We start from the raw sequence: 12,335 nt of genomic DNA, 5'->3' as shown, positions 1-12,335 counted from the left end.
AATTATATAATCCAAGAGAGCCGCCACCATATGACGTCATAATATGCAAATTAGATGGGAAAATGTAATCCCTACATAAACTTTGGGTCATCCTTAATATTTCTCTAATTTACAGAAAGTCTCTATCTTTTATCACTTTTAAGATATAGCCTTTTGAAATTAAGATATCAAAATCGAACGTTTTAGGAAAAAAACTCTGGCGCCTAAAGGGTTAATAGAAATGCAGGCACTGTGTGAACCTTCAGTCATCTGGTTTAAATTAAAAACCTTTTCAGACTTGTGCAATGATATGTAAACATCCTGTCATGATTCTGCCATCATGTCTTTGTTTTTCCTGGTCTTGTGGCAGGATCATGGCAGACCCATGTTTTGTGTGCAAGCGCATGGCCAATTGTTTGGGCCATGTGCTTGTGTTGTCTCGTCATCCAGCCCCGCCCTCCTTGTTATCCTCGTTTAGTCATTATTGCTTTACCTGTGTCACCTGTTTTGTCATCATTAGTCTCCCTATTTAATCCCCTTGTGTTTGCTGTCCTGTGTCGGTTCATTGTTAATCTTACCTGTGAGTACCTTGTAAAAGTCTTGTTATATTGAGTGGTATTTAGAAGTAGTGTTTGTTTGTGAAGTCTTAGTTTTGTCTTGTCAATCTACGATTCCTTGTCCAGTCTGTGTTTTGCCCCCTCGTGGGTTTTGTTTTCCCCTGTTTTTTCTGTTTTATTAAACATTGTGTGAGATCATACTGTCTGCGTTTGGGTTCATCTGCTCTCATCATAACACTTCCTCACCCCAGGCTAAATAAGTTCATGATGTGCTTTCTGAAACTGAAAATGCAAAAAAATAAAATTAAAATAAATAATAAAACCTTAATTGTAATTAGTGTTTGAGTAAAAAAATGGCATCAGTGTTTGTGTGAGCTTAAAATCCAGAGTTAAATGAGTTTTAGAATTGCCACAACAGTAAGTTCAGTAAATTATAATTTGCATGCATATTTAAATTTGGTATCACAAGTGTTTTTTCAACACCTGGAACTGCACCAATGTAACACTGAAAAACATGAAATTATTTACACCAGTTTTTAAAGTCAATTCTGTAGACAATGAAATGTGATTTATTTAATCCAAATGAAAAACAAAACTAGAACCCCAAAATGATCAACAAGTGAATCTGAACCTGAGCAGAGGATGACACCTTTGGAAATGGTTTATAGAGTAGCCTGAGCTGGAGACCATGAAAGGCCAGGACTTGAATATTATCGCTCTGATATTATTTTGTACCGAAGAACCAAGTAAGTGGCGAGTCGCAGGATGAGGAAGAAAATACCCAGTACAATGAAGTCCATGTAGAGCTTGGCATCTTCTACATCCAACAACTGCAGAACTTCTTCAGGTCTTTGGAACTTGCATACCCTTCCTGGACATTCAAGGTCAGTTCGGTTCATCCCATAAATGGACAAAATCACCCCTTCAAATCCATACCTATCATAAGCACAAACAAACAAACATGAAACTGTAATTTTTCATTGTGAAAGCAAACACATCTACTGTATTTAAGATATAAAAAGCATACCGGACATAGGACACATAAGAACTCCACTGTAAGTATTCTGGAATGGTGTCAAAGTTCACAAAGAAGCCTGAGAAAAGTAGGACCGGAATGGCTGTAACTGGACCAACAAAAGTGGCCACCTGTGAAGAAGATGCACAATACAGTATAAAAAAACAAGCTGGAAAGTTATACCATAACCAAAAGCAGGCATCCAGACTGAACCAATGACTAGCCAGTGGACCCTAAAATGAAACATTTAATTTAATATGAGTTTATTTGTATAGTGCTTTTCTCACAATCAATTTTGTTTCAAAGCAGGTTTACAGAAAATGCTTGGTTCAATGTTACAATTTAGGAAGCAATCTGTTATCAGTCAGATGATTGTATCATAGTAATGGTCATATGGCAGTGACATATTATGTGCTTAGCTTGTATTGGATAAACACCCAAACTTACAGTCTTATTTTCATACAGTTTTTCTTACACCATGTCTACACTGACATGACAGTTGTCGCGTCCCAACGCAACAGCTTGAGGCTGTTTAAACTGGACATGACAAAGCGACTGTTGCAAATCCATTTGCCTTCATGTCAGAAGTAGCGTTACACACTTGAAGTATGTCAGAAATAGAAAAGGGCATCAGTTTACCGCCAGGAATTTGTCATGTCGCGTTAAGCCGCATCCAGTGTAGACAGCATCACGGATTATAATGGGCTCTATAGTTTTTTTTTTTGTCACATTGCGCCGTTTGCGTCTAGTGTAGACACTGTTTTAGAGTCAAATCAAACAAGGCTAACCAATGACCAATTGATATATTTTTTTGGTAAAATAAGAAAAAGGTTGTTTTTTTAGCATGTATAATATGTTTCTTTAATTGCAAGATGTTCTTTTATGAACGAAAATCGGTAAAGAGACTATAATGTAAGCAAGTTCCTGTTTCATTTCAAAGCGCACCAAAAAAATAACTCGTAATTCAGTGAGGGAGTCAGGTACAAACTTCAAAAAGTTACAAACAGCTCTGGAGTAGCGAATTAGGAGCGAATTCTATTTCCTGAATAGTTTTGACTAAAATAATAAAAAAAGGTTCATAATAATCATCCGTTCGCTGTGTTGTTGTTTTTTAAGTGAAAGCTTAGTGTATATACATATAGCCGAATGTGAAAAGTATACTTCATTTGATAGCTTCTATGAACACATCACTTCTACGGTCATCACATGCGGACCAAAAAGGTTCAATCTTTGTCCAGTCTCCAAAAATGTCTTAAAATCTCTTAAACTTTCATTCTCTTAATAAAGAAGCAAAGTTTTCACGGCTACCCTGACTTGATTTTAAAGTACTGTCGTAAATGTTTTTGTCACAGTCTGGAGCCCTGATAAATAAAAACAGTTAGTTAACAGTGATAGCAGCTGCAACATGTACCTGAAGGGATGTGGAGGCAGCACCGACCAGAAGCCCAAGAGACTGAGCTACTAAAGCTGTACAGATTGACAAAGCCAAAAACAGCAAGTAGCGGGTTGCCTCTGGAGGCTGTTCAGTCATCCAGTACACAATACTGCAGTACATGATGGGACAAATGACCTGAGAAAGAGTGGACAAACCCACGACAATTTCAAATGTTGGTGTTATAAGTGTCCATGATTCCTTCTTCTCAGTTCCATTATATTAAACTTTCAGCAGCACTGTCACAATATGCTTATATCAGGCATAGATTGCAGTCAGTAAGGCTTAGACAGGCAGGCAGGCACCCACCTGGAATGGAATGTCAGCCATTGTCTTAGCCAGATAGTAAGCCTTCAGACTGTACCAGTAGTTTAGATGTTCTCTCAGAAACACAGCCATCTCTAGAGGAACTGAAAACAGGGCAGATAATCTTTCACTTCCCCTGCTGAATGTAGGACATGAGTTTAGACCCAAAATTGTGGTACATGTGTTGATAGTGAAACTGTGACATGGCTGCTACGTTCTTTCATTTATCTTTTCTAACTTACAGGTGAGAACTGTAGGCATCAGCGCTCCAAACATGATAAAGAGCATTGAGAAGAAGAGGAAACCGGTGTTGTTGAAGACTTTGCTGGCATCATTGCCAATATTGAGGTACAGCAGGCCTATCAACACTCCAATCGAGATGTGTGACATTAGCCGCAGATGTGTCAAAACCTAGAACAGGAACCAAACGCCATTATTAAACAATTCTGCACAAGTAAAATGCAATAGCTAAAAATGTCAAAACTGATTTAAGATCAAAATTGGGTCTTTTTTTATTCCAATGACCCCCAAATATGATGATCCCCTTCCTACAATATAAAGCTGCTATAAGACCTATTTATACTAAGTGAGAAAAACACTATAATAAAATAAAGACACCATGTGGCAAAAAATATTTTAAAATGAATATATATATATATTTATATTTATTTATTTTAGATCTAGTTTGTAAGATGGACACACTTTGACACACACTTTGGAAAGTTTAGGACTGACATACCAGATATCAACTAAATGAAATCACATTGTACCTGGTCTCTGCATATTGTAATAAATGTTCTTTTAAATAGAATGCAGAACTGAGTCAGAGAGCTTGTAGCAAAGGTATGGCTCTCAATGTGTCCTGAATCCTGTAAAAGCAAGTGTAGGAAACGTCAAAAAGACAGTTATATCATATTAAACACATACAGTATTTTTTTTATTTGAAAGAGGCTTTTGAACACAGCGGATCAGTTTGTCTAGCAGCATACATCCTGACCACAATATATGCAAGTAAGCAATACAGATGCTATCCACCGGAAGCAACGGGTGATTATGAAACTAGCATCACTCACTTTGACACATTTTGCAGTTTTGCATGGGGTTACAGTGGTTTTGTCGATACAGTTGCACTTTTCCTCCGAAGCACACATGCCACCCTGAACAGCCTCAAACAGCACTGGGTTCAAGTCACCATACTCTCCTGATGCTACCTCGATGACTACACACAAAACAGACAGACAGAAGCACAAAACACAGGCATGATGCATAATTTGTGTATATATTTATATTTATTCGGTGCTCAGGAAATATGTATTATTATTAATGTTGAAAACTTAATAATGCTTAATAATGTACTGCTTACTATTTTATGTGGAAACTATGATACTATAAATGGCTTTAGAAAGTTTAGAGGAACAGAACTTATTTGAAATAGAAAAATCCTGTCACTTTTGATCAATTAAATGCATCCTTACTGAATATATATACGAAGACTTCAGATGCAAAAGCCTCTAAGTGCCATCTGAAAAATCATTTTTATCAAGATTGTATGTTTATGTTCAGTTTATTCACTTTAATGGCAATGTAAATGACCTATTAATTGTCATTAAAGTGAAATTACTGAACTTAAATATACGAGCTTGATAAAAATGCTCATTTTAGAAGAAAATTTCAGATGGCACTTAGAGGCTTTTGCATCTGAAGTCTTCATATATATACACACATATATGTGTATGCTTGTATATATGAGTATGTAAGTATTTATAAAACACATGGTCAACTCACTGAAATCTGCAGGATTGTGGTATGTTGGACAGTGAAGAGCCAGTCCCTTCAAATAAGGGATGAGGTATGGGACACTTCCCTTATATATGCACTGGCCTTGGCTTAAAATATACAGCTGTGAAAGAGACACAGAATAAATCAAATGATGACTGAAGTGATCTGAAGACGTTTCAGATTCCCACAGAGATTTGCACATGCCTTTGTACCTTATCAAACATCTCGAAGAGTTTGGCACTGGGCTGATGAATAGTGCAAATGATGGTTCGCCCTCCTTGTGCCAGAGACTTCATTAAAGACACTACCTGGAAACAGGACGCACTATCCAAACCACTGAAATCAAAAAGCAACATTTAACAAACATACAGTATATGGTTACCTTTACGGAACAAAAATATATGAATATACTGCAAAATATAATGCAGAATATATTACATAATACATATGGGAAACTTGAGCTTATATTTTTCAATATACTGCAATACATGCATGACCATGTATGGCTAGTCATATAAAATAAGTGAAGACAAAAATAGCATTACATGTAATATTCACAACATTTTATCCTTTATTGTGTACATATATCGCACATGCATGTTCCCATAAAAATGTGAATATATGTTCACACATAGCCTTCCCAGAATGAGCTACAAAAGATTTCTAGTTCCCAGCATTCTTTGCTTCTGACTGTTAAGGGAGAACAAATGTTACAATGAAGGGTTATTTAATGTGTTTTGCTCAATATTAATATGGGGGAGATCTGTCAGTGTTTTAAGTTTTATTATTTTGGAATTTAAAAAGGTTTTCTGGTATGTCTGAGTTTTCGGGGTTACCATTATGCTTAAGAGTAGAGCCTGTGGTAAGGTTGACGATTGGCCAAAAATCATTTAGACTTTAATTATTATGATTTATTAATAATGAACACGTCCTCTATAGCACAGTGATAGTCTTGTGGCTAAATACTTTAGTACATGCCGGTGTGATTGTGCTTTTGTTTAGGCTAGAAAATATATACATTTATAATGTAATTAAGAAATATATTACATTATATTTCTCTATATGTGATTATTATGCTGCATGAGTAAATGTATCAGCAATATATTACACATGTAATACCAGATCTGATCACATATACATCTATATATTATCAAGTGTATTACTAAATATAAAATTACATACATTATGATATATTAGTAAATATATTGTCACATATTTTTCAATAAAACGGCAATTCCTTATGTATTATTCAATATATTGTAATATATTAACACAATGTATTATTCTGTATATTTTCAAATATACTATTAAACCATTTAATATATATTGATCATTCATTTATAGGGAAATGTATTTTCTTTTCATAAGGGTATATATAAAAACACAAGCACAAGCATATAAATAATGCTGTTTTATTTGTGTCTAAAGACTATAACATCATTACCTGGTGGGCTCATCAAAGAACATGACTGGGGGGTTGTTTACTAGCTCGAGGGCAATAGCTAACCTCTTACACTGGCCACCAGAGAGAGAGACAGTACGAGTGTGGACACACTCGTGTAGTCCCAGGGCTGTCAGAATTTCTTTTATCTACATGCCAACATAAACACAGGTGAAAGGTGAAATTTCACAGGGGAAAAATACTGGAGCAAGTTTGAATGAGGTGGTGAGCTTTACCTACCAGCTCTTTTTTCACCTCTGTGTTTTCATTAAGCTTCAGGTTGGCTGATACCTTAAAACCAGTGGAGAAATCATTCAGTTGAGTTCATTCATGTGTTTCCCTTTAGAAACAAATTTTTGTTCTGCACATGAAAATCATTCTGAAGTGATTGTAATATGAGCATTAGCATCAAACCAGCAGTAGGGGGCATCCTTTACCACATAATTCTCCCTGCAGACTCACCATCATTGCTTCTTGAACGGTCAAGTGGGGCAGCAATTTGTCTTCCTGCATAATGTAACAGGACATTTTACGAAAGGTTCGGAGGTCTCGGAGCTTTCCATTTACCAGTATCTGTCCAGTCATCCCTGTTTCCCTTCAACGCACAAGACAACCAGCAATGGGTATGTAAGCTTTCAAGATTTTATTTTATTTTAATTAAAATATATATTTTATTTATTTTTAATGCATTGCAAAAATAAAATAAAATAAATCCAATAGTATGATCAATTAGAACAAATACTTTTTGTAAAAAAATACATTCCACATTACTTTTGCATTCGATGTAACCTCACCTGTACCCTGCCAGGATGTTCATCAACGTAGACTTTCCAGCCCCAGAGGGACCCATAATGCCAATGAGTTCCCGACTGCAGAACTTGCCCGATAGACACTTGAGCAAGGCCTTATAACCTGCAGGGGGAAAAGATATATGCTTGGCGTCATACGGTTGGTTTTCCTTTTGAACAAACGGTCAACTTGCAGTTATAATCCCTTCAAGTAAGAAGTAGCCTATGTTTTAATCCATGAACCTCATGACTGTACTACATATTTTCTCCAAAGCTAAGAAATGTGAGAAAGTGAGTGATAAAGGTGATGAGAGAATAAGAGTATTAGTGTAAGAACTTAAATAAACCTTTAAGTTCAGTGGCTAATTAAACCACAAGTTTGGACAAGTCTGTTCATTGACCTTTCTATGAGTTCACCAAGAGAGAGAGAGAGAGATAGAGATAGAGAGAGAGAGAGAGAGAGAGAGAGAGAGAGAGAGAGAGAGAGAGAGAGAGAGAGAGAGAGAGAGAGAGAGAGAGAGAGAGAGAGAGAGAGAGAAAATACAATCCCAGGATTGTCAAATCCCGACTTACTGTATTTCAAAGCAAGGCATCCTAATTAATCAAGTCAAATCTTGTCAAATCAAGGAAAGCCCTCTTTGAATTTATTCCCATACATGTCTGTTCATTGTCCGTTCACTGAATGTTTAGGAGTCGTTTGATGCTGCCATTATCATCATTGGTGGAGCTCTTGCTTTAGGCCACAAGCTTACTTTTACATTTTGACATAAATTACATTTTACACTTACATCCATGTCTACAAATACATATCACCTCTACAAATATATTTCATTCTGTATTTCTTTATCACAGCGCAGACATATTATGAATGCTACATTCCTCATGCATTAGAATCGTCAGGAGAATTACCAAGGAACAAGCATTAGGATGATATCATAAAGCAACTTCAGATTGAAAATTGTGTTCTCCCTAGTGATGTCAGATGTGATGTCATCTCATTTAAATGACTTGTGGTGATGGCACTGCAAAAATAAAAGTCTTGTTGGCCCATGAAGGCTGCAACATGGTAGCATCTTCCACACTGGTATCTTTTCACCAATAAATCATAAAAGTAAAGAACCAACTCCTATCTTTGAGCCAGACTAGACAGTGCGGTGAGACAGCTTCATTAAACCAGAAGTGATCAGAATGAGATACCAGCATGAGATTCATGAAGTTATACCTGCAAATCTAAAGCAAGGCCCAGATCAGTCTTGTAAATTGTTGTAATGTGATTTTAATCTCCTCTGTAAGCTAAACTGGTCAAATACAATTACCTACCGTATCCGCTTTGCAAAAGAACAAAAGCTGCTACTATAAGAATGCATCTAGCCAAGACCTGAATGTTTTAATTTCCAATTTGACTTGTGCAACCAAAATATAAAGTATAATATTGCTAGTCAGGCTAAATTTTTAAGGCTAAAGTAAGACTTCTCTGCTAATCTGATCTGGTCTATATTTCTGAGTTGTTCTGTGTTCATTTGTGTAAAATTATTCAGGGATGACCTGGTTGGGGTTAACGCATTACTACAAGCTATTTAAGTTAATCAGATTACTTTTATCAAGTAACTAGTTAAGTAATGCATTACTTTTAAATTTACAACAAAATATCTCTTAATAGCTCTTGCTTTAGGCCACAATGGAAGCAAAGGGAATGCAAATTACATTTAACACATTTACAAATTTCATTCTGTATTTCTTTATCATAGTGCAGACAAATTATGAATGCTAGATTCATTAGGATAATATCAAAAGCCAAGATGCGTTTTGAATGATCGGATCACAAGTAGATGAGGGAGACACAGACCCATTTTCACCTGCTGTTTTAATCGTCTCTTTTGTCCACTTTCGACCACTTCTGTCCTGTTTCTTCGACGGCAGCTTTCTCTGCTCTGACAGCCGCAAGGCCGCGCCAAATATGGTCAGGGCGTGTTAGAAATCAGGAAAGGTGAGCGAACATTCTGCTTGGTACGTTTTACGTCTTCAAACCAAACTTGGGTCTTCAGCCGACAAAGTTTAAATCCCGTCTGGCTAGCGTGCTTCCTATGTTTACGCATTAGGTGAGTAGGCGGTCTTTTGTGGCAGTTTGAACACATCCGACCACATAAGCATTTATTATACAAAAGCAATCTGGTTGAATGTGTTTTTGACTACCTCTGGAAGTGGCCGAAAGTGGACAAGCACAAAACCTTTTAGACTTCGTTTACACCTGTATTTAGCGTTGTGATCCAATCGACCAAAACGCATCTTAATGCCAGGTGTAAACAGGGCATTTGTTTTCCCATTTATTGACTGACATTTCTCCAGTCCACATGTACTGAGTATAAGGTGCAGAGGCATTGTGTGCGCTCTGTAAACATGATGGATATTGTAGTTCTAGACTAAAGGTGACCATATTTACTCACCTCATTTGCACAAAAACAGATTTAGTATTCCTCAAAAATGAACTGAATATTACGCAAACCTGCTCTAATTAAATATGTTAAACAACACAAACGTACTTTATGTATTTAATCTCACTTTAATCTCATCAGTCTTTGCTGCTGACCTTCGATGATCCAATTCAACCATGCTAATAGGAAAAAATGACTTTAGATAGCCAGCACGTTTGTTTCCTTTTTTTTGCTGAAGTATAAGAGTGTTGAACTTTCTTCTCCTGCACCCTATTCTTCTGCAATCCAGAAAGGTTTGTTTGAGCTGCAGCCTCTACTGTACAGATGTGAACTTGCATTTTCTTTATATGTATGGTTACATTAATCAAAATGTGTATGCTCTCCTGACCTTTTTTCTTCCACCACGGTCCTTCTCTGATGGTGTAGGAGAGGTCACTGAACTCCAGGTCCACAGTAGTGCGTTTGGGCAGGTGAGAGAAGCGCTGTGCCTCTGTGATGTGGTTCTCTACCTTCTTCAGATGGGTTAGCAATGGAGCTTCCTGGGGCTGTGTTCCCCCATTACAAAGGCTGTCTTCCATTGTAATACTAACTGTCCCTGGATCAGACGTCTTCTCGGCCATTCCAAAAAGTCTAAAAGGGAGCAAAAATGCTTCAGTGCTGTGACTATATGTCTAAAAAAAAGATATGGTTACATTTTTACATTCAATTTCACTGTGACTGCTAGTACATGAGTCATCATACAGTACATAACCATGCATTCAAAATGAGAAATCTCCAAGGGGAGCATCTTCCTATATTCTGCCCTGGAAATGCAAACCTTTTTACACTGTCTGCTCATTCAGGAATCAGGAGAGGCCCCAACTCTGTCAAATTGGAGCTCTTGTAAAAGGCTTGGATTTGGTTTCCTCCAAGAGACTGCATTGTGCTGACACACTGAACTGACTGGCTATGTAAGTCCCTGGAGTTTGACAGCCAAAAGGAAGAGCGAAATCAGAGAATGTGAATAGCCAGGTCAGAGACAGATATCATTGGCTCAGTCCCACAGAGAGCACTAAGTAGGAGGGGATCGCTCGAGCGTTCACATGAGACTTAGTAGATTGTGCCGTGCGGAGACAGCCTGTACAATGGAAATCTTGTTGGAACGTATTGTATCCATTGAAACATAATCAGAATTTTTCATAGACGTATGGGTAGAATTTTTTTTGGCCACTGTGATTTTTGCCCACTATTTGGTGAGATACTGTCTGTGCATGTTCATTTACAAGTGTTAGATAACATACACATCCAGAACATTTCAGATAATAAAACATAATTTAGTATTCATTCAATAATTTTGTAAATATTTCTTATTATCAACCCTTTCAATTTTATGAAAAGGAAAAGGAGAGAGAGAGAGTTGGGGAAGTTGGGGGGTGTCTCTGAAAATTAAAAAAAGGGGTCTCTGCAAATACTTAGATACAAACTGGAAATAACATTTGAAAATAAGAAGGGATTTGTTAAAAAAGAAACATGAAATGGATCATCTGAGCCCTAAAGTGTTAGAAAACAGCATTGTATTGATATGTTCCTGCAGTTTTAAGGGTAATAAGGTTGTTTTCAAAAAAAGAAAAAAATTAACAGGCCAACATAGAGAGTTAAGAGATTTGGCTTTGTGGTCTTTATGCTGTGTGTATGCACACTAATCCACAAGAATTAGTAGTTTTATCTCGAATAATACCATGCATAGCATATATATATATATATATATATATATATATATATATATATATATATGTGAAAAGTAAACCTCATTGAGGCTATCAAACCCTCTTAAAATACCACATTACATCATAGTATAATGATTAAAATATGTGATAAAAAAATATATTCTGTAAAAAACATTTTAAGACATTATTATTCAGACGTTATGCTATTGTTCTAAAGTCAGACGTAGATGATAAAACAAGTAAGTTATGCTCTAGCTGAGAATGAACTGCAATGAGTAACAAACAAACCAAATGTTTAAAATTTAGGGGAGAGAAACTTACCTTGTGGTACTCTTAAGAGGAAATATATTCGTTTAAGTCTTGAAATGCACGTCACTTTTTTACTTTACAATAAGTACCATAAATAGAAATAGGTCCTGCCACTGGTAATCCCGTACAGCAGAACTGAATGAAAAACCGAGTCCTGACTCATGAGGGAGTTTAGAGGTGTGACGCAAAACCTGGGATAGAGAGGCTGCTGAGAGTAAGTCCAGTATACTCTATAGTATAAGAGTATACTCTTTAGATGTCATTTGGGCGTAATGGGTGGATCTAAGGTCTACTAGAGGCCTGCACTCCCGCGAATACCGCGGGACCCACGAGACCGTAACAGAGTGCGGCGCGGGCGGTAGCTAATGCACTCTTGTGTGTGCGGATTGCGGGAGAATAAAACAATTCGCGGGACTCCCGCAAAATAGAAATATCTAAGTAAAACATCTAAAACCAATAAATTGTTAATCTGTTGCACAAAAGCAACAATAACTTCTAAAACAAAATAGAAACGATTTACAGGCCAGAGTTTCAATTTATAACATGTTTGCAGCGTTGAACGGTGTAGCCAATCACAGTCATATGTGTTGA

The 12,335-nt window shown here is 36.8% G+C and overlaps 1 protein-coding gene across 2 annotated transcripts; it reads right to left on the bottom strand.

Moving 5' to 3' along the window:
• Positions 1-1,074: 1,074 nt before the first annotated feature.
• Positions 1,075-12,257, bottom strand: abcg4b (ATP-binding cassette, sub-family G (WHITE), member 4b). 2 transcript variants are annotated; one of them, XM_079610592.1, is made up of 16 exons: positions 11,757-12,253; positions 10,547-10,687; positions 10,118-10,359; positions 7,304-7,421; positions 6,972-7,104; positions 6,750-6,800; positions 6,513-6,658; positions 5,281-5,404; positions 5,075-5,189; positions 4,363-4,508; positions 4,060-4,158; positions 3,532-3,700; positions 3,293-3,393; positions 2,963-3,121; positions 1,564-1,682; positions 1,075-1,472 (listed from the first exon to the last, which is right to left on the bottom strand). In XM_079610592.1, exons 3-16 carry the CDS (start codon positions 10,347-10,349, stop codon positions 1,247-1,249), a joined length of 1,938 nt encoding a protein of 645 aa, XP_079466718.1. In that variant the 5' UTR covers positions 10,350-10,359; positions 10,547-10,687; positions 11,757-12,253; the 3' UTR covers positions 1,075-1,246. The 2 variants fall into 2 exon arrangements, with proteins under 2 accessions (XP_079466718.1, XP_079466717.1); XM_079610591.1 differs by lacking the exon at positions 10,547-10,687 and having other exon boundaries at positions 11,757-12,257.
• Positions 12,258-12,335: the final 78 nt, after the last annotated feature.

This window comes from Phoxinus phoxinus, assembly GCF_949152265.1.
Source record: "Phoxinus phoxinus genome assembly, chromosome: 4".
In the NCBI taxonomy this organism is placed as follows: Eukaryota; Metazoa; Chordata; class Actinopteri; order Cypriniformes; family Leuciscidae; genus Phoxinus; species Phoxinus phoxinus.
This window is presented reverse-complemented; position numbering and strand designations above follow the sequence as displayed.

Excerpts from the sequence above, each read along its gene's own strand:
- abcg4b (XM_079610591.1), bottom strand. The coding sequence starts at position 10,349 with ATGGCCGAGAAGACGTCTGATCCAGGGACAGTTAGTATTACAATGGAA. Across the intron at positions 7,422-10,117 it reads ACCGTGGTGGAAGAAAAAAG|GTTATAAGGCCTTGCTCAAG; the intron begins GTCAGGAGAGCA and ends TTCCCCCTGCAG. Across the intron at positions 1,683-2,962 it reads CTGCCTCCACATCCCTTCAG|GTGGCCACTTTTGTTGGTCC; the intron begins GTACATGTTGCA and ends TCTTCTTCACAG.